Source organism: Belonocnema kinseyi, chromosome 5 (genome assembly GCF_010883055.1).
Source record: "Belonocnema kinseyi isolate 2016_QV_RU_SX_M_011 chromosome 5, B_treatae_v1, whole genome shotgun sequence".
NCBI classification, from domain to species: Eukaryota; Metazoa; Arthropoda; class Insecta; order Hymenoptera; family Cynipidae; genus Belonocnema; species Belonocnema kinseyi.
The window spans coordinates 56,990,724-57,012,550 of NC_046661.1; the positions used below are offsets into that span (position 1 = coordinate 56,990,724).

The following is a 21,827-nucleotide window of genomic DNA, read 5'->3' on the forward strand; positions in this document are numbered from 1 at the left end:
AGAAAAATAACTTTGCTTAGCATTTTAAACTTCGCGCGAAACCAATTAGATGCCGAATGCGACGCATGCGCAGTTGAGTAACTAGCTCTTGTTGGAATCCCTGCACAGTTGGCAATTTGCATTTTGATTGTACTACTTGATTCTGAAATTCATGTTATGAAAATTTGTCCTTAATGTATGTCTGTAATTAATTTATTATTAATACAGAATCAAAATTTCAATAACAGAATCGATTGTATCACATATTTTATTCTCATAATCTAAAAACATTACAATTTTGTGCATACTGCAATCCATTTCTTGTACAATCAATTACTAGCGCATAAAGATGGCGTTTCAGTGGGAAATCGTTCTGACCCGGTCGGGCCCAGGTATGGGCCACAGAGTTCTACCGGTCAGGGCCAGATCAGGAAATCCGATCGGGGCCAGATCGATATTAAGTTTGAAATCGGGCGATTTCTGCACGGGACATGCACGGTTATAAATGTGTTAAAATTCACTAATTTTACGTTGCTCCGATGTACTAGACTAGGTTAACCATATGATTTAAATGTTTCCAACCAAATGTGATACCTGTACTATGAGCCTGAAGAAATGAAGAATTGATCGTGCCCTTTCTTTCTACCAATTGTTGTACCGGAAATGAACTCTCCTCAGTAATGTTCCGGAAATGAATTTTAATCGTTTAAGGCTTATTCTTATTCAGCCATTCATATTTTATATACATATTCGTAATTTCACTCTGTACTTTAACACCCTTTAATACCCTCGATAAATAGCTCTGAAAATAGCACTATGAACAGACAATATACCATTATAAAAAACTTTTTTTAATAAATCAGTGAAAAAATAATATTGATGAATCGTTTCAGAATTTAAATAAAAAAAGAGAAATATGAATACTTGATTGCAGTGTAGGTTCAATTTAGTCGCAGGTGTAGTGAAATCGGCGTACACGGATCAGTGACTGCGAGTACACATTTTGGGTTGACCGAGGGCGCCGTTGTTATTATACGCTGAGCCCATTCATCGGGCTGGCATAAAGGTGGGACGTTCCGCGGGCACATAAAGGGGGTTGGACATGTCTGTTGTTTGTGTGCGGCTCGTCCGTTTGTCCATTTGCGTATCAGCCAGTGCTTTATGGGAATTAGCGGTGTATTGTGGGTTGGTGAGTGGGCGGGCTGTGTGCACTGGTGCAAGAGAAACGGGCGCAGAACGAGCTGCTGCTAGAGGCATGATAGTCGGCATGGGGTGGATATACAGAAGAGAGAACATCCGACCATTGGGAATACACAGGGAATGGGAACGCAGATGATTTCTCTGTGCTCGCTGTTTGTCAATATACGAGGGATATGATCACCAAGTATAATCACTGTCCAGCTATATCAATAAAAAGCTACTTCCTCTCTACCCCCCTTCTGTCGCTTTGTATTGTACGCTACTATATGGATAATGTTGCCGAACCATCCGTGACTCCAATTCGCCACCCACGTAGGAAAATTAATCTTTCAAAAGTTTGCCTCAAAGCAATCCTATTGAGGCAGATGGATGTTGCTTCCGACCATTAGTACTCGTAGTAATAAGAAAAAACCGTTTTAATTTAGAAACATGTCATCAAATATCATCTATTTTACATTCAGTTTAACATTTTCTGAGACCACTACATTATGACCACATCAATGCATTATTTCATTGATGTGATCTAGATCACACCAATGAAATTCATCAATAAACATTCTACTCATTTGAACGAAATACCATCTCTGTTGGATGACATTTCGTTCAACTCAGTAGAATGCCTCTTGACTAGACGTATTTGATCTATCATTCGTTCTTTTAAACCTTGCCATTGGTAATTCCGACTGTAGTTCTAATTGCCTGTGTCATCTTTGCTAAGTTGATACTCAAGCGAATTTTGGAAAATCTTCCCTCAAATCTCAGCAATTTTTCAGGTCGACTGCACCGACACTGGGTCGTTTGTTCAAGACCGCTGCCGTTAACAGACTAAACGAATACATACTAACAGGTTGTGCGTAGGTTTTTTCAAGAGAAGCATCAGGAAGCCCAGTGAGCATCGGGTTCTGGGGGGTAACGTCGGTGTATCTTTTCCAGCGATCAAAGAATTATCACGGCGGCGGGAGTCGAGGTTGGTGTTTGTCGCTTGATCACGAGGCAGCCATGCATGAATTCACCCGGCTTTAACGGTGTACATCGCACTTTTCGCGACTGCAACTATGAAGGGTACAGTTAACAGTTGACGCGTTAACGCATGTTCTCTCTGTGTCTTTTTCTCTCTCAATATTGCGCTTCCACCGCCAATCTTTATTCCTCTCTCTTTCTCTCTCGTTTCCTCGCAACCCCCATCTTTAGCTTCCCACTTTTCGTTTCATCCATCCTTTGCCACGCGTCGTAAATCCGCGGTAGGTATCTCTATCCCGAGGCCGATGTCGACGAGCTTCCCTGCCCTCGTGTCGTACTAATGCATGTAATTGCAGCTAACCTCGTTAAACCAACCGACTGATGCTCAAATTCTATCCCTCTCAATCTACTTACTTACTCTGCTCTACAGTGATTCAAACTGCAAACTTTATTTTCCTTTGTGAAATTTTCGAAAACTTTGATGCTGTCAAACATTTTTAAATATTGCAGCACTTTTTAGTTTAAAGTAAATTCGTTTTCTCTGCTAGGCATTTTTCTCCATCCCTGCTTTCGGTTTCTTTCCATCGCACTTTAATTCTCTAATTTCTGCCCGGGGTCCTTTTTATTCTTATTTATTTTTCTCATCTCTTGATGTAGTTGGAAAAATACCCGGGGAGACTTTTACTGACACTATTTCATAAACTCTTTATCATAATTTAATATTTTTGCTGGAAACTTGGGACAATCTACTGAGTTCGAAACTGCTTTGTCTACCTTGTCCTTCTTGAGAATCAAGAACAGCATCCAGGTCAGCCAATTGTCCTGCAATTCGAACGATATGTGTGGTTTCATTTGAGATCAATCTCAACCATTCCTACAGTATCCAGTTGCAAGAGTAAAAAGTCATAAAGAAGAAGATTCTAGTGTTTAGGTGGAGATTGGGGAAAAAAGATCGTCTCTGTATGGCGATCACGCAAAGCACTGATCGCTTCAAGGGTGTTGAGTCACGTACTATCATTTCATTAAATTATCACGAACACGTTCAGCGACCACTTTTGTTCTGCAACGCTTGATTTAGCTAACATTTTCTTGCTCCTTCTTTTATAACCCGATTTTTAAATTGCTTTGAATTTTGTTTTGTTCAGTGTTTCTGCAAAGGGGAATTAAGGTGTTAGACCGAAACAAGTAAATAAATCCGAATCAATTTATAATTGCTTCTACTGAGAAGAAATTACATCGTTAGACGAACTTCTTACGCATCGAAGATTTCTAGCGTTGCAGAGTTCAAGGGTGAGTCGTTGCAGGGTTCCAGAAGCATGTCGAGCTACGGACCACTTGGTTATACTTATATTACGAGCTTCCCTCCTAACCCCACTCGTGACTCCTCCATACTCTTCGGCTTCGACGGGTCCGATTTTCTAGGAGAAAAGTCGAGCATAATTACTTTTCTCATTAACAGTTTTCGTCATTGTTTCAACGATCGTTAGCGTGCCGTCAAGACGAAGGAAAATAATAACCCTGCCTTCGGCTAAATTGCAAGTACCGACTTTCAATTATAATTACTATGATTATGACGAGTCAGCAAGTATACCTATTTCTCCGGGGTACAGCTCCAAAGTTACCCGTTTTTACGTTTGCTTACTCGCGAAGGGGATATCGCTCATTCGTTGATTGCTTCTCTTCAAACGATTTAATCCTTTGAGCTCCGAACTTCCGAGAAAGCAGTCTTTTGGAAATAATTTTTTCTACACTCGCAGCCATAACTCAAGCTTGAGTCTACCGTTTTCTTTTTTAGAAATAACCAGTGCAGTGCTTATTTTCTCTTTTCTTTATTTTGAGAAAATGAGATGTTATTATTCCTTTATCGAAGATAATTTTTCAGAGTAAAGTTTAAACTTATCTCGAAAGAGAATTTTTTTTAGTTTTAATTTAACACGAAGTATAGAGCATTATTGTTGATCGTAAAAAATGCACAAAAGATCTTACAAATCCCATGCTATAAGTCACAGAGAGGAATTGTTTAAGTCACCCAAACAATGTAATAATCGGTCAAGTTCCATTCTTCTTTCTGATATGAGATGCAAGCGAAGAAAAAGGAGGGAGGACAAATAGCTCAGTCTTTTTCTTATCTAGTACTGCCATTGTTCGCGGATGCGAAGGTTGTTAAACTAAATCCAGGAGTCTCATTGTCGTGTGCAAGAGAAGTAACAGTGGCCCATTGTATTTCCTGCGCGGCAGCGCATTTTTATCGATTTTTCTCATTCGCCGTTTCTTTCCATGCTGCCTCGGTTTGTCCCACTTCATCTACTATTCTATCGCATCTTCCCATATTTAATACCGGATGTTCTATAAAAAGACTGACTTCCGTACCTCTCAGCTCGATCGTTAAAAAACTTTTTTTATTGAGATATAACAATATCCAGCTTGAGATGTCATCTCTCACTTTACTTAGATCGCGGATCTTTCGCGTGCAAATATTTTCCTTATGTGTTTATGGAGAGTATTTTTTCGCGCTGCTTCTTTCTCGAAGTGGTCCAATAGTGTCGACAAAAATAGTTGAAACATTTCGCGGATACTTTTTGTCGAAATACGTGTACCATTAGCAGGGTGCATGGATATTTCCTTTTTATTTCGCTTAATATTTATTTTATCGAAATCCTTTCAAGCGAATAACAATTTGCTCTAAGTTTGATTATTTCTAATAACCATTAAGCATAATTTTTTATTTTTCTTAATTCCCATTTGTCATGATTTTCATGGGTGTAAATTATTATTTGGCCTAATATTCACATTTCCGAATTCTCTTTGACATATGTATTATATAAGTATTCTAATTTTTATTTAATGTCATTTCTGGGGTTTTTTCTCAAGCGTAACAACCTCAAAAATTAAACTTACTTAAACTTAAATTAAAATTAAAATTAAACGGATTGGACTCTAGCTTAAGGATGTACACTACGTACAACAGTAGTTCTTAAGAGTTTTAGTTTATGCTTTCTCTTTAGGGAAAAATTACCACTTTTATTTAATCCTAACGATATCAAGGCTTCATTTTATTATTTAAAGGATTTCCTATACACTTTATGTAAGTGGGTTTTATTTAAAAAGTTATAATTTAGAGATCATACATTATTTCCAGAAACAATGATAGTTTAAATTTAAATAAACACCATTCAAATGGAGTTGTAGAGAATCGTATACTTCAGATAATAAAATGAGACCTTCATAATTAGGATTGAATAAGAAGTGTATCTTTTCCCTAAAGAGAAAGCAAAAATAAGAATCTAAATAACTTATATTAAATAAACAATTTTAACATGAATTATTTTTTTCTGAGAAGTATGCTTCAAAGCCTCTGTCAAGATGTGCATAAATTATTGATAGATCTATTTTTGTTGATTTTGTAAATCATTTTATAAATTGGCGACTGTTGAGTTTGCTTATACGTAGTGTACCTCCTTAATTACAGTGTTGCCTATTGGATTTTTTATTGTGTGCGTACATGCCTTTTGTAACGGATAAAGAAAATTCATAAGACCCACATGTTTTCAATAGATTTTGATACGGTCTATCGAATGATAACAATCATTTTTAACATATTATAATATAAAATTATTCATGGGACCCTAATTAGTAATTAAGAAATAAGTAAAAAAAAGTATTTTTTATACAATAGAAAATTTACCCTTAACAAATTAGCGCGAATAATATTCGATGTGCTGTGATCTTTGGAGAAGATAAGTAAGTGACTTGACTTAACGTTCGTCTTTTGGTCTTGGATGTAGATAGATGGCAATTACGAGTAAGCTTGAGAATGAAATGGAAATGGTTCGGCATTGAGCGAGGTTATACTTGTAATTTCGGCGGTGTCTCCAAGAGGCTCCGAGTGTAGTAAGAATTCCTCAGCTCAGATCTGAATGAGCTTCGCAGCTGCTGCATTCCTGTATGCCGTCACTGCGACTTTCTTGTCTTTTCATTACTCTCCACCATGTTTATCGCTATACAATATCGAAAAGACAGTTTAAAAAAAGCGAACCTTGAGAAAAAATCACGAGTCCTCAGACTTGAAATCAGTATTGTTATTCAAGTCGTCCTGCGCTAATCGCAACGATCTCAACGTTTCTTAGCTCTCGAAATTCCCAAAGACTTCTTTTACTTTTCTTTAATCGTAGTCTCTATTTAGTCAGTGTAATTAACATTCTCGAAATTCCCCTTGATACGTTTCTCGATTTTCATATTAGAATATTTTTGTATTTAAATTCACCTGTTAGACTGGATTGTTATTTTTGAGACAGATATTGCTTTCTAAATTCGAATTAGTAAAAAGCTAGTGCTCAAAGAGCATTTTTTCACTAAAGTATAATATTAGTAAACTCGACACTGTTCCGTTATTAGCTTTTTAATAATTCAAATATAGAATCAGGATACCTTTCTAATTATTAGAAACTATCGATTGACATAAATCGTTGATTAGATTAAATGTTTTTAATTAATAGTGCAACTTTCATGTGGAACTGATAAACGTATTTTTATATATTATTTATATATTAATTTAGCGTTGAGAGCTGAGTTTATAACGAATGTGTCGTGCAGCGCAGGTTTATTATTCAAACTTGGAAATAAATAAAGAGCATTAGCTTCGACGTGTAAAATGTTAATGACAACGAGAAAATAATTTGATAAGCGGAGTTCTAGTTTTGTGCGACATTAAGTGTACTGATGCGAGTGATAAGAATGTTTGCTTTCTAAGATCAATGCATTAAATATGACCATTGAACAAGCAGTTACACTTTTCGAAGTGAAAGTCTGATTTGTATTATAATATGGATACTGAATTAAAAAATAAAATAAAACTAGTTTCCTGAAGCATTAAGCAGAGCTTGAAGTTGAATGCATTTCGAGGGAAATATTAATTAGACATAATTAAACATTAACCGGCTGTGATCAGGGAATGTGTTCTGCACTTTTCTTCTTCCTTGATCAAAAGCGCACGTTATTAATAAAAACAAGCAGTTGAGGAGGGGGATTTAGATATGTAAAAATAGAAGCATAATATGCTGTCTAAAACATGTTTACATATCGATCTGCAGTTTCAGCGAGTCGAAGATACGAAAGCACGTCGGCCACAAGACGCCTATAATGAATACCACTTTTGAACGCATGAAATTTTCCCTCTCGTTCGTGTGCCACCTATTAGATTTGCCCAAGCGGGAGAGGGTGTACTTGGGGGCACCTTGAACGAATACTCGAAAGGCATGATGATCTGCAGAAGGGCGAAGAGGGAACGGGGATTGGTAGTATGTATAAGAATCAAGGGGTTCGAAACAGGAGAAAACCAAGCTACGTGCATTGCTGGTATTATTCTCGCCTCAAGTGGATCCCAGAGAACAGAAGTCGCTCCTTTCCTCTCCCCGCCTCTCATTCATTTTTTGTATTTTTTCTCCATCTCTTTCTTGCAATTGGAATCCCTGACTGTATTGTTTCTGTGCTCTACACATATAAAATTAATTAAAGCTGGAAGATTCATAGGGGGTGTTTATTGTACTTCTCTGTGGTCTGCTGAAGAAGAGGGTGTCGTTGAACGTACATACGCAAGCGGATCGGCAATGTTGAATGTAATATGCTCCTTTTTTCCATCCCTCTTTCTGTTACCTTCCACCGCCTTGCTTCATTCCTCCATACTCATTCTCATCCTCGTTCTCCCCGACTGTTTCACGCAGACCGCGTGGCCGCTGAAGTACACAGCAAACCTTGCCTTGTTAAGAATAAATCACCACCTAGCCGCTGCACTGGTATACGACGGGGACGGGATTCTTGCTTTAATTGTGAGCAAATTACTGAGAGCGAATCAACTTGTTGAAGAATTCAAACAACTCGGGGGTGATAAGTTATGGAAGAATTAAGATAAAGAGGAGAATTTTCCGGTTTTGAAGGCAGTGAATGTTGTAGATTTGTCTGATTATCTCAGGAAAAATGGTTACACATTAAAAATTTTCTGAAAGACGCATTATAGCGATAGCCTATGCAAGTTGGCGCTGATAAAAAAGCGACGCGGATCTCAGTTGATCAAAGCGAGCTATTCGCGGAGGAATTCCCTTAGTCAAGGGCAGAAGGGTTCGTTAGATTAAGGCCTTCAAACGCAGATTCAAGGTTCAAGACGGGTGAACCTGAGGAACTCTAGGATGGATGAAAGGATAAACGAATTACTTAATCTCGACCTCAGAAAATTTTTTTTTGCTCTGAGATTTTTCAGGTTGCGATTTTGTATCTGTTTCCCTACTATTAGAAACATTTTCGACTTTCTGGAGACCTTTCACAAATATCGATCTGTCAAGTTCGTTAAGACTGACGTCGACAAGAAACAAGTTTGCGTGTTAACGCAGATTGCCTTCGTATTTGACGTCGATGGTTACGAGACGAGCGAAAGGGTTGAGGGTCGACAAACACACTTAAAGTCTAGAACTATACACAAAGAGACGTAAGGAATCAGAATACAAGTTTGAAAAAAAATGAGATAAAAAAGAACAAGCTTTAAGATAGAGCAGATGAGAGGAGGGTCGGCAACTTTCATATAAAAATGAGTCGCAGAGAAATTCACACCTACGAAGCGAATGTTAGAGACTTTAACTATTTACTTAAAAAAAAAACAAAAAAAAAACGATATATGTACGTAAATCTAATCGAATGAATCAGTAAGCTTGGATAGTTATTATGAGTTTTTTATATTCCAGCTTTTCGATTTATAGTTAAAGGTCGTTTTTTTACTGCTGGAATCAATCATTATTATTGCCCAGAATAGCCATTTATTGGGAAATCCGGGAACTGGTAGTAAATTTATTATCGGAACGGGAATTTGGTCAATTTTTAGTTTTATTAGAATCTCTTATCACTAACTTCCTATCATGCAGATATTTATGTCAAACATTTACTATCACTTTGAGATTTTAGGCGCAAAAATATTGTTATAATAAATTGAAAGACATTCAGATGTTAAAATCGTCCGAGCGCATGCGCAAAATTGGGTTAAGATTTTTTTTTGTCTAAACGAGGGAAAAATGATCTTAAGTTTCAGGTTATATTGACTCTAACACTATTGACAATGTGTTTATAAATTGAAAATAAAATTTGAGTTTAAGTAATCTGCAATAGATAGAACTTTAATTTTTATTCGTTCTTCACTCACTTACCCCGTTTTTATTTTTTATTTTGAATTAAAAACATTAAACATAACCTCAACTTGACTGAAAGTATCATCTTACCAACATTTCATGCCCTTTAGCTTTTTTTCGTTAATGTACGGAGATTAAAGTGTAATTTTAAATTCACAAATAAGTTATCGATTAATTCCTTAAATGATCAGAAATAAGTAAACTCCTCAAATATTTATATCCGCTATTTGACTAACCATACATGTAATATCTCGGATATTTCAGTTGAATATTTTGGATGTTACAGAGTAACACCTCATTTTTTAATATCTGCACATGCTAACTTTGAACATCAAGATTGATTTCCTATAATTAAACAAAAAATATGTTAACCCTGAACATCTAGATGTTACGTTTGAACATCCATTTTTCTCCGTGATAAATTAAAAATGTTATGCGTTTAGAATTTGAAATATAAAATAATTTTTTTTCATAACATTGAAAAATCAATAATTATAAGTTAAAACTTGATAGATTTAATAAGTTCAAATTAAGGATATACTATCAAGCTAAAATAAGAGCCTTGTTTAAAATTATTTATAAAATTATAAAAACTTTTATAGTTCAATGATTAATTTGAAATGGTTAAAAATTGAATGAGTGCTAAACGTAAAATCCGTAGAATTTGAGAATAATTCTACGGATTCTACTTTTTAATTAAGATTTTAAAATATTAAATTCGCAATTTTTGCGTTTTGAAGACCTCATATTAAAAGCTTTTAAAATTTAAATCTCTGAGGCTGCTTGCTTGACAATAATAATATACAATTTAGAATTATTTATCTTACAATTCTATTTAATATTGAAGGTCTTGAAATTAAGATATGTTCAATTTAAAATTATAAAATATTGAATGCTTTATTATAAAATAGTTGAAATTTGATTCTTTAATTTTCAAAAATTTTTAAAACTTCAAATTTAAAATATGTCCGCATTATAAATTCGCTAATTTGGACATTATTTTTTTAATACTTGAAATTATAAACTGTTTAGTTTTGAAGGCTTAAATTAAAAAACTTAAATGACCAGGCTTACATCAAATGATAGGGCTTACGTTATATATGGTGCGATTTGTTCCAAATTCTTACATGTATTTTTTTAGTTACAACCGAAACAATTGATACTTCCATAATCAAGCTTATTCACGCCACGCTTCGTTTCATGTAAATATTTAGTAACATGAACTGGAAAATCCAAATTAACTTGAACACAGATCAACCAGAACCTTCAGCTTTGAATTAGCATTCAAATAATTCTCAACCACCATTCTGAAAACATTATCAAAGACCTTTGAGCTTCTTACTTTTAAGATGTTAATTTTACTGAAAGGAATTCTATTTTTTCACTCTCGTCATTTTCTCATCGGGATTCAGACTACAACCCTGAAGGCACGAAGATTGTGTAGAAAGGGTGACGTGATAGGACCGGACGCTGAAAGGTATGAAGGCGAGTACGACGACGGCAAGGAAATAAAGGAAGGAGAAGAAAAAAAGAAAACGTAAGAGGAAAGAGGTGCAAGAAGTCGCTTGCTTGAGGGTGACAGGGTGGTGTGGACGCGTCCCAGCATCCCCTACTGTCCCTGGGGATGCTGCGGCGTCGCCCACCCACGCGATCTCGGTAAAACTCTTGACTGAGATAAGAAGTCGAAGACAATAATCCTCTTGACAGTCGGCTCGCTGTCGCAGCTTATTTCCTAAGATCAGCGTGAGCTTTTCCCTTAAGAGGCTTCATCCACTGTCATACGTGGCAGCTTTAATGCCTTTAATGCACATGTCGGATAATCTCTCTTTTTTGTCTCGGACATTCACATTTTCTCGACTCTCTTCTTTTCACGGAAAATATTCCTATAATTCATCTTATTCCAGTTCCTTTTTTTTGTTGGTAAGGAGATTTTTTTTTACCATGCTAGGGCTGTAAAGGGTATTTTCCCGGCCGATGGGCATACGCTTTTGCCCTGTGCGTGCGCAAATTGAACGCCTTTAACCTAACCTCAAGCGTAAAATATGCTGATGAAAAATTTGAAAACCGTACTCGTGTTGCATAATATATATGTACTAAGAAGTGTTTGTCTCCTTGATGCACAATTATACTATTGTGTTAATATTGGGATCGAAAGTATCGTCCAGCAGTGACATGTAGATTCAGATTGCGTCATCGTTTAACTTATAGAATCCGTCACTGCCAGATTGACACAGTGGCAAATTGTGTTAGAACGATATAGACCGAGTATATCAATGGACAAAAGGCAACTGGAAGAAAAAGGTTCGGTAACGTTTGTTCTCGTGTTATTATCACAATCGAGAGGCAGACATATGATGACGTGATCTCGAAACGAAACAAAGTCGCCTTTGTATATCTACCAGCATCCAACTTAACAGACGCTCTTTCCTGGTCAGTGATGTATCCAGAAAATAAAAGAACTTTTGCAGACGCTTCATTTAATTTGCAGAAAGATTTCTAAAAAACTTCGACATCCGAAAGCACTTGAATTTAAGCCTCAACTTTGTAATTTAAATCCTGTGAAATTAATATCTGGAAGCGAGCGCCTTTCGCTTTGGTTAATCTCTCAATTTGTTTATTCACAAGAATATCAAAAGGATTAGAGGCAGATAGATAATAAACACGAGCCTATAAAGATAGCCAAAAATATCTGCGCGCAGCATCTCATCTCGTGCGAACGCCTTCTGATCTACGATTATGGATTCTGCGATGTCGTTGCGGTTCATCGGTTCAGTGGATTGGCAGCGCTGTCAGTTTTTCCCTGAAAAATCATGATATATTGTGATTAAAGTCTTATCGCAAGTCACGTAATAATCTCCGCCCCCAGACTCCCGCCTTTTAAGAAGAATACTGTGTCTGTCTAAAATAATGAAGAGCCTTGAACAATTAATCTCTTCTCGATTCATTCTACAAGCAGATTGCTACAACGTCTATTATTATTGATACGATTAATCAACAGAGTCGCTATATCGCCTCATTTGAGAAGTTTTTATCGACTCTAGACTCCTATTCATACGCGCTGCTCAAAGCTAGTCATAAGAAGCTTGTTTGTGGGGAAGCATTCTCACATTACGGGACAACGGTTATTTAAAGAAAATAATTTTCTTACTAAATATTAGTACTGGGAATTAAATGAATTATGAGAAAGTAAAAGTTCTTCTGTGAACTCGAGGATACAAAATTTAGAATGGTTTTTTTCTTTAAAAAAGGCAACAGAGAACAAGGAACTGAAGACGAGAAGATAGTACAATGAGTTTGAGTATTTTGAGATATTGGCTGTTTCAATTCAGACGTTTCCGACACCTAAAATTTTAATTAGAACGTTGAATCTCTAGTCTCACTGTCAGCAAAAGTCACTTGTTTGTTCGTTCTCTAACAATAAAAACGGAGAAACAGACAAGCAGACAGGCACATTGGAAACGGAAATAGCCCCGACACAATAAGCGACTTCGTTTGAAACTATGTAGCAGGCACGTATCGTAACTCCCGTCTGTACCCGGAACACGAATATAAACAATAATATCGTCACGTTTGAAATGTACTAAACAAGCTTATTTGACAAAACTATCAACATCCTGATTCAAAGAATCTCAAGCAAGAATCCAAACATTAGAAATTTAATCAAACTGTTTTCAAGCGCCATTTATCATTTCCTGAAAACATATAGGTAAGAATCTTTATGAAACAAATCATAAAGATGACATTTCTCATAGCTACTGGATACAAAGAGAAAAATAAGCAATTTGAATAAAAAGATAAGTGTTAGGTTGCTCAATCCAGAGGATGGGACGAAGGGGTGATTATGATGGTAGTAGGTATGCTTCGGTAATTGCGCCGCTAAGTTTAGGCGGTGCAGTTGGCGTCAATGCGCGGATGCATATTCAGAACGGCCTCCTCATATTCTTATGCGCTCACTTACGAAGCAGAGGGGCCCCAGCATCGTCTGTAGATGTGAATGTGAATGGAACTTGTTGGCACCACGCCTGTTTATATTTAGCCACAGTGGGCGGTATAGCTGTCATGGATACGTATCATCGGCATAACTGAGCTTCGCAAATGAATAATGAACTTTCATTCGCTGAACCAAACTATACCTGACCATTACTCTTTTACTGATAATGATATCTTGTTCCAGTTCTTAATTCAACATACGATAGAAACTTTTTGGGCTACATCTGCCTTATCTTTAGCGAAAACAAAACTTTAAGGAGTTAATTGATGGCGAACTGATACTTATCAAAAATCTGACAAAAGGAAAATTGAAATTCTAGGTCACTGTGGACAAATTTAGACCATGATTTAAGAGGACCATTGGCTTTGCTAGTTTGTTGCAACTGCAAAGCAAGTGCGCGTGGAAAAATGAACGAAAAAGAAGAGTGTAGTTACATTTAATATCGTGCGTGCGTGACGTCTCAGCTGGTGCACTCGGTAGATGAATAAACGTCTTCCTTATCGTCTAAAATAGCCTTTAAACTTCAAGCATCTCTGGAACATAGCCAGGCCCCAGAAACGCACAATGATGCTAACCACATTAAATTATCAGATCCTGTGTAAAGAAAGGCAGACAAACACCTTTATGATCCGCGAACACTTTGTAGTTGTAATTTTGTCGACAACTCCACAAAAGTTTGGTACTCCCCCACTTCCAAAACTTGATATAAATTTCAAAAATAGATCCCTAATTTGAACATTTAATCATAATTGACTAAAAAAACTGAGGAAAAAAATTGATAAACTGAACATGCTTTTGGCTAAATTATATAATTAAAAAACTGAAACTTTCAGCTTGTGATGACGCGAGAATCATGAATTTCTTACGAATATCGAGGTAACAGTACATTTTTAGGTTCAACATGGCCTTTGCGGTCTTTTAGTTGTATTCTCCATATTTAACTCCACACTTAAAGAATCGCAAAAATGTTGTGTGAATGGTATATCGTTAAAAAAATTCCGTGCAGTACAATTGCAGAGCAAGAACTTTTCGAATTGCTTACCGAATTCTGAGGAATCATGGCGGCCACAAAAAGGCCGAGCATTTTTAAAGGTCCGCATAACAGTCTATTGTATTTGAAGCTCCACCCTCGAATCGTTCTAATTAGCCTTCCGTTTTACAGACTTATCCTACTCACATGTCGGTCGACTCCCAGAAACAAATGGAGATGCAGCGGTTACAAACAGAGCACTTGAAGCGGCAGCACAACATCCAGGAGTTGCAGGCGCAATTAACTAAAGGCCAGCTGAACATGCCAGGTCCACAGTCGCTAATGTTCCTTCCTCTCTTCGAGACACTGAGAGGCATGCCCGTTCCAACGTCGATGCCACCTCCGACGTCAACAGCGTCCACTGGAAACAAGCATATCAACTCCATTGCCAACGTAAGCATACTTTTATATGAATTCTCTTATTTATCTCCTTAAAACGCTGGTTCATTAATGTTCTATATGAACTTTATAGATGATCAGTAGTCATCGAGATGCTTCAAGTTGGGCTACGGCGCATCTTGCCCAAATGACGACGCAACTGGAGAAAGAATCATCTCCAACGCCCGTTTCCACGGCTACAACTCCAGCACCTACTCCACTTCCTGATCCTGATACGCCCTTGAATCTGACAAAACCGAAATCACTGTCCTCCGGCGCAAGGGCATCCTCGTCTCCAGGAAGTGACACGCAATCCAACGGGGCAGGAAGCAGTGGTCATCAGGAGCAACCGCTGGCGGCTACTGCTCCAAAACTATTTCAACCAGGACTACCAATGCCGAGGAACTACCATCCAAATCTTCCTTACGGAGGACTTCCACCTCATCTCAGTTCCCTCTCATCGCCCAGTAAGTTCATCGTGTTTATTTTGATAGTTTTTAACTTTTTGACTTCCACAATGATGAGGAGTTGTGGCTGAATTGCTTACAGTGTCTTCCATGCCTAAGTTTAAATCCATTCCCTGAACTTTGAAGAGCTCTAGCACAACAATCTCCCCTCGGTTGCGAAATTCAGAAGAGGGATACGGTTAATCTTCATATTACTGATTGTAATAGTTTCTAACTGACCTACTTATTCTCCAAACATTCAAACGCTCTAAACTCCCAAGCCTTAGGCAAACAAACTTGGACATGTGGACTTTCGCACCGTCTGTCATAACTCCAATGAGAGATTTATCTGTAGAAAAACAGCGAATTTTCTATAAGCAATTTGTGGAATTAGGAGAAGTTGAGAATGAGAGTATAGGTTCTAATAAATTGACGATTTACTTTTTCAGTGGGCAAGATGTCAAAAGATGAGTCAGCAAATTCGGTAGCGCAAGCAGCAGCCGCTGCTGTAGAAAAGCACTTTGCGATGCACGGACTTTACGGGCTTCCGCCGAGTTCGGGCGCAATGCCACCGTCGCCTCAAACTCAACGAGCTGCCAAACACTCATCCAATCGGGATGAGACTCCTCAGGATGATCAAGACTTCCTTACGGCGCCTCACAGTAAGTAAAGCCTTTGTATAAATAAAATATATAATTTAGAGTTTCAAGGTATATAGTTTATACCTATGATTTAATTTTCAGTGTGGCGAGATTCGGGGTACAAGGTTCCGGAGGACGTCACGGAGAAAGGTAAGACGACTCGTTGCCACATGAATTTCTCATAAGGATTTATTATTACTAATACTAAAGCGGATACTCCTTCTTTTTGCAGCTAAAATGGTGAGGCAGCAGAAAAGAGAAGGTGAGAATAAACCACATATCAAGCGACCAATGAACGCGTTCATGGTGTGGGCCAAAGATGAACGAAGAAAAATCCTCAAAGCGTGTCCCGACATGCACAATTCTAACATATCTAAAATACTGGGTAAGAATTATTCCACAGTTTGTTTATACTTGAATCATTAGATACTATTCAACGTTGGCGTTGTTTATGTTTACAAAGTCATGTTTCCGCAATCTTACGTTATGACATTCCAGGTGCTCGATGGAAAGCAATGTCAAATTCCGAGAAGCAGCCTTACTACGAGGAGCAATCTCGACTCTCAAAGTTACACATGGAGAAGCATCCGGATTACAGGTACAGACCGCGTCCGAAACGGACCTGCATCGTAGATGGAAAGAAAATGAGAATCTCCGAGTATAAATCTCTAATGCGACAGCGGCGGCAGGAGATGCGGCAGTTATGGTGTCGGGATGGAGGTCCAGAGATGGGATTTCTGTCTCCAGTGAGCTCCGATATGAGTGCGCATCACGCAGGAGCGGGCCCATCCGCGAGGCCATCGGTGTCACCACCGGCAACGATGCTCAATGGAGCGGGCCCTAGTTCGGATCACCCGTCCTTCTACTATCCTCAGGACAGTCTCTCGCCCACAGATGTGATGAACTTCTCTCCCGATAATTCGGGCTCCATGGGCGGATACGACGCGAGTCCGCGGCATCACGACGAGGATTGAACCGTGGCTCCGGGTCAGCCAAACATTTGGCAACCCGGAGCATCCAGACTCGCCCATGAACTGTTCTGGTAACCAGGACGGACCAGGTCGACCAGGTCCCAAACGTTCCAGCTCCCCCAGGAGTCTAATGTCGAAAATAATCGACAGTTAATTTCAGACTTGAATCTTGGTTGTGATATATTAAAACGTTTATCTCTGTGCCATCGCGCGAGATTAGCGGCCAGGTTTCCGCGGTGTCCTCGCTCAAGCGCCCCTAGGGTCGAAAAATACTCAGTAGATGTCACGGCGTAGACCTCGTCGTCCAGGGCTGCCTAGGTTGATAGTTAAAATGCTTTAGAAAACACTCTTTAATAATCAAAAGTGCAACCAATAAGAAACATACGTGTGATAAGGTCCGGTCGAAGTTTAGGTGATCCCGCATCGGATCTCTCTCGCAGGACTGTCGTGTCGATCAAGGTCGGGTTAAAGTCAGTTATTCAGGCCGCTGATCGCGCCGATGCGATGGTCGGAAAGTTTTAGCAGACAAACGAGTATAAATATAAGTAAGGCAAGACTCTTGTTCCTATTCCTTCTAGTGTGTCTATACTGCGAATCAATCGCACTCTAGGTTGTATCAAACTGCATACGTTGCTACATCTTAAACATGTACATGCAATTAAACTTCTTCGCCTACTCATACTTATTACCAAGTTATACTTGCATTTCCGCTCGCGGAGAGGAAAATGATCGGGTTAGGGCAAATCGCCGACGATTCCATGCGTTTCGACTAGGGATAGCCACAATCTAAACACCTTGTACTTATAGTATTTTCATCATTAATTTATTGAACCTGACAATTCTGAAAAGAGAGATTAATGTCGCGAAAATGAACCGAATTTGAATGAATCTCAGGCCCGTTTATAGATCAGAGAGAAATTGACGAGATATTCTGGAAGGTGATATTAGACAAATATCCCAACAACTCTGACATAGATAACCAATCAAGAACAAATCGCAGTCAAATAGAGACTTGATTGGTTGGCTAAACGTCTGGGATTAAAAATTGAGAAAATGATTTCCTGCGGGCCTGATCCGAGTGCAAGTAAAAAAGGAGAGAAAGAGGACGAGAGCAAGAGTGCGACAATTTTAGCGAACTGTTACAGTTGTAAAATTACGAGATTGATTAGTGTTATTTATTAATGGAGCATAGCCTAACAATCAAATTATATTATAAAGACGTTGTATTGTTTTTAATATCTCGAAGAGGATCGTGTTACGTTTTTCTTTTTTTTTTATATCGTCGAATGTTGTGTTCGTGAGAGTAAGCGAATGGCCGAGCGAACGCGTAAGAGACAAATTTATTAGAAAGAGAGAATAGATATCCTCGATCCATTATCAGTAGTGTAATGTCACGCTTTTCTTATTTACCTTAAATGACTTTGGCATTCTTTATACAGGACTGCCCATTTCTGTAGTTAAACGCAAATACACTTTTTACGAAATGCACAAGTATGAAAAATCTATTGATTAGTACGCCACCGTAAAGAATTTTATTCAAAATGAAGATAACCGAGTAGTGACTAAACTTTCTTATAACTGCACATGCACAAAATGATTGATTTTCGTTTCATGTATTGTACATGATATATGATACTTTCGATTATTTCAATATAAATTTAAAAAGTTGTTGTTTTTTAAGTTTCTCAGATAAAAAATGTCCTACTTTTGTTAGAAAAAGTATCGAGTGTGGCAGTGCGGAAAGTAGCCAGATCTGACTCGTGAAGTTTACAGCACTCCTCTGGAACTGCCTACTTTCCGCACTTGTGAGACAATGTACTGCCATTTGTTCACGGTGGTTGGTGACATTGGTGTTGTTTGGAAAACGAGGATATCGGGAGCTTGATGTGATAATACTTATGTGCCAAATAGCGTTTTCGCGGACAGGAGGTCGAATCGTAGACAGTCCTCCATGTTCCGAGTCGCCTCGTTGGCTCGACGTGAAACTCGAATCTTTTATATTGTGTCTCGACCGTTTTGTCACGCTGTTCAAATTTTTTTAAATTTATGATCAGTGCAATTACGAATACAAGGTACCTAATATAATTTTACAAATAGAGCCAGTATCCTCGGTATAGACCGATGCTGCCCCTCCTGTCCCTATTAATACCCTTTTCCCGGTGGCATCGTAGTCGCGCGCTCAAGGGCCTGCGGCTAGGAGATAGCTTAATGTTGATAATAATTTATTTTATGTATATAAAGAATTTGTACAAGACAGCGGGTCACGCGTATCGAGAGCGACGGCCGCCGATGCGCGTGTCAATATTATACAATATTAATGTACAGTGTAACTATATTAATTGTGATGTACCTACGTAGCTCTATATGTAATTAATCGAGTACAGATGCGACTACATTAGCCTACGTCACGTAAACTACGCATACTATTATTGTCACTCCTGTAATTCATTATCATTATCCCGTTTATCATTCATTACCTACCACTCTTATTGTTTAAGCAATTTTACTATTTTATCACCCTTTACGGTAGTGGGCGAGAGAAACAATCCAATATAGAATTGTATGTGTACGTGTGCGTGTACGAGCGTGTGAAAGAGATAGAGCGAGATTCGTGCCAGTTAAGTCGATGTTGATACTCAAATTTCCTACTTTTGCCATTCACCTAATTAATCAAATCTCATGAAGCATTGAAATGACTCTTTGTATCCCGCTACGTTCTCCAGCCAGTTGTGACTTCCAAAGACCTGCACTCTCGAAGGGGTATTATTACTTTTATCGCTACTATACTTCGTACTCAGAAACAAGCGGGAACGTCGAAAGTTCGCCAATCAGTTACTTCCCAATAAGTGCCATATAACTTGCTTTTACATGTCATCGCCATTGGATAAGCGAAACAAACCTAGAAAATGAACGATGCCGCGCTCTCGCCTTTCAAACAATTAAAAACTCTTCCTTTTAACTGATTTTACGTCTTTTCTTGCTTTCCAAAAAACATGTCTTTCCGCTTTTCGACTTTGGAAACACATCACCTTTCACTGACTTTCGACGCTACCAGAGCGAATGAAAAAATGTAAGAATAACAAATTGTAAAAATTGAATAGACTACTAATATTATAATATACCTATCTAACGTTTCAAACAGAAAAGTAGACGCGCCTCACGCGTCAGCTAACATTCAATTTCAATACTCCAAGCATTCACTTCGTTTACATGTATGTTGTTGTTAATGATAAAGAAATATATAATAAAAAAAAAAGTAATGCTTTACCGAAATTCAAACTTAGTTGTAGATGTACAACGTTATTTATAGAATTCGTGTGAATGCAAAAGTGTTTAAGGAAGCTGTACATAGTTTATTGAGTAAATAGAAAGAGATACCGAGAATGAATGCACCGAATATTCTCCGCATTATCATTGCCGAACTTTAAATATTTTTTTCTGTAATCTTTTCAACTGCCCTCAGAAAAATAAGTTTCCAAATTAAATATTGTAATTTTTAGAATTCCAATGTGATCAATGTTTTCTCCTTCCGAATAACATTAGTTAAATGTTCCACGAAAGGGAATAAATCATTCAAAATTAGAATATTTATGTTGTTAAGATATGTTTTCTCATTTAACTTTAAAATGATTTAATCACAAAATCGGCAATATATGATACTGACTTTCTATTCTTCACTCTTCTTTACTTTGATCTTAGCAATAAAAACCTTTTTTTACTAGTTGGCAGCTATTTATACTATTTTCACTATGATTACAACGAAAATCCTTTTATACGATGGATCGGTCCGAAACTTATTTTGGGAATGGTTATAAAAGAGTTGTCAGAGAAGCCACACTTGGATGCATTACTCCGAAAGAGATATTTTGGCAGTGATAATCCGAAAAATATCCGAGCGCATTGAAACTAAGCTCAAGGACTGTTTCAAGTCAAGTGACCGTTTCTTGCTTTCAGCCGCGTTAGTGTATATTGACTCGTTTATGCAAATCAAAATTATTCTACGGTACTAGATGTGACTTTTCCTCTCCCTTCCAAGGATAGTGACATCAGATGCACTGTATCAGATAGAGAACAGCACTATTATAAACATAGATATATCATTATATTTATTATAATAATTTAAAAGCTAGGTACTCTTTGTTGTTTGTATTTTACAAGCGTACTCATTATTATTACCTATAAATAAATAACTATATAAATGATTCAGAACTATTTTCTTCATCCAAAATCATTCATTCTCCGTCCTAACTCACAATGAGCATTCTATTTGTATAAAGGCTATTTACTCTTTTGATTATAGCGTAAATATATTGTCAATAAAAATAGGGTGTCATCGATTTGTAGTTCACTAACTCCTAACTGTTTAATCATATTTTGCACTTTTGGAAGTTGTATCTTCTCGGCTTCAGTCATCAACTCGTCCACCTATGAAGAAAAAGATTTGATTTTTTTAGCGAATGTAAATAATTAAATTTTTTAACTGTAGACCTCGGACCCACTTCAGATATAAAAAATAGTGTCAACATAGTGTCATAAACTTTTCAAGTCTTAAACTTATGTTAGTGCGAATTATATTATGCAAATAATATGTGTAATAGTCTATTGGAAATAAAATACGAATTCCAAACTAACTTTCAGGTTAGATTTTTTAGATTTTAACTTTGAGTTCATGTTTACTTCGAAATAAGTTTATTTAAGATTACAATGCGTTGAAATTTACAATAAATAGTACAATAATTGTTTTTTCTAGACAAAAGTCTTTCTCAAAAACCGTGGGTTTTCACTAGATAAGACGTAAATTTCATCTGAAACACTTAGTTTTCAAAAAAGACTTATTTTTCAGATGCAATATAAATACCATAAAAATCGGAAAAACACTTTTAAGCATAAATTAAAATGCATCTTTAAAATTCCACCTACTTTTTCTATTTCTGATTTTTGGCGCCATACGGCGTATCAGATTTTAAACATTAACAATATTTCGAAATCAAAAAGTGTATAGTGAAAAATTAACATTATTTTAAATTAAAAAACTTCAAAGCTTATTTATAATGTTACTCTA

The 21,827-nt window shown here is 37.3% G+C and overlaps 2 protein-coding genes across 5 annotated transcripts in view; one reads left to right on the forward strand and one right to left on the reverse strand.

The window, feature by feature from the left end:
- LOC117172365 (transcription factor SOX-13) overlaps positions 1–20,573 on the forward strand; it is a 407,080-nt gene extending 386,507 nt beyond the window's left edge. For both annotated transcript variants that reach the window (XM_033360216.1, XM_033360217.1), the window contains 6 exons: positions 14,462–14,722; positions 14,802–15,174; positions 15,603–15,815; positions 15,897–15,944; positions 16,027–16,179; positions 16,293–20,573. In XM_033360216.1, the coding sequence (XP_033216107.1) occupies positions 14,462–14,722; positions 14,802–15,174; positions 15,603–15,815; positions 15,897–15,944; positions 16,027–16,179; positions 16,293–16,768 (1,524 nt within the window). In that variant the 3' untranslated portion in view covers positions 16,769–20,573. The remainder of the gene's footprint in view (positions 1–14,461; positions 14,723–14,801; positions 15,175–15,602; positions 15,816–15,896; positions 15,945–16,026; positions 16,180–16,292) is intronic.
- Positions 20,574–20,849: 276 nt separating this feature from the next.
- Positions 20,850–21,827, reverse strand: part of LOC117172366 (DNA-directed RNA polymerase III subunit RPC3) — a 32,354-nt gene continuing 31,376 nt past the window's right edge. For all 3 annotated transcript variants that reach the window (XM_033360218.1, XM_033360220.1, XM_033360221.1), the window contains one exon: positions 20,850–21,190. In XM_033360218.1, coding sequence (XP_033216109.1) covers positions 21,044–21,190 — 147 coding nt within the window. In that variant the 3' untranslated portion in view covers positions 20,850–21,043. The remainder of the gene's footprint in view (positions 21,191–21,827) is intronic.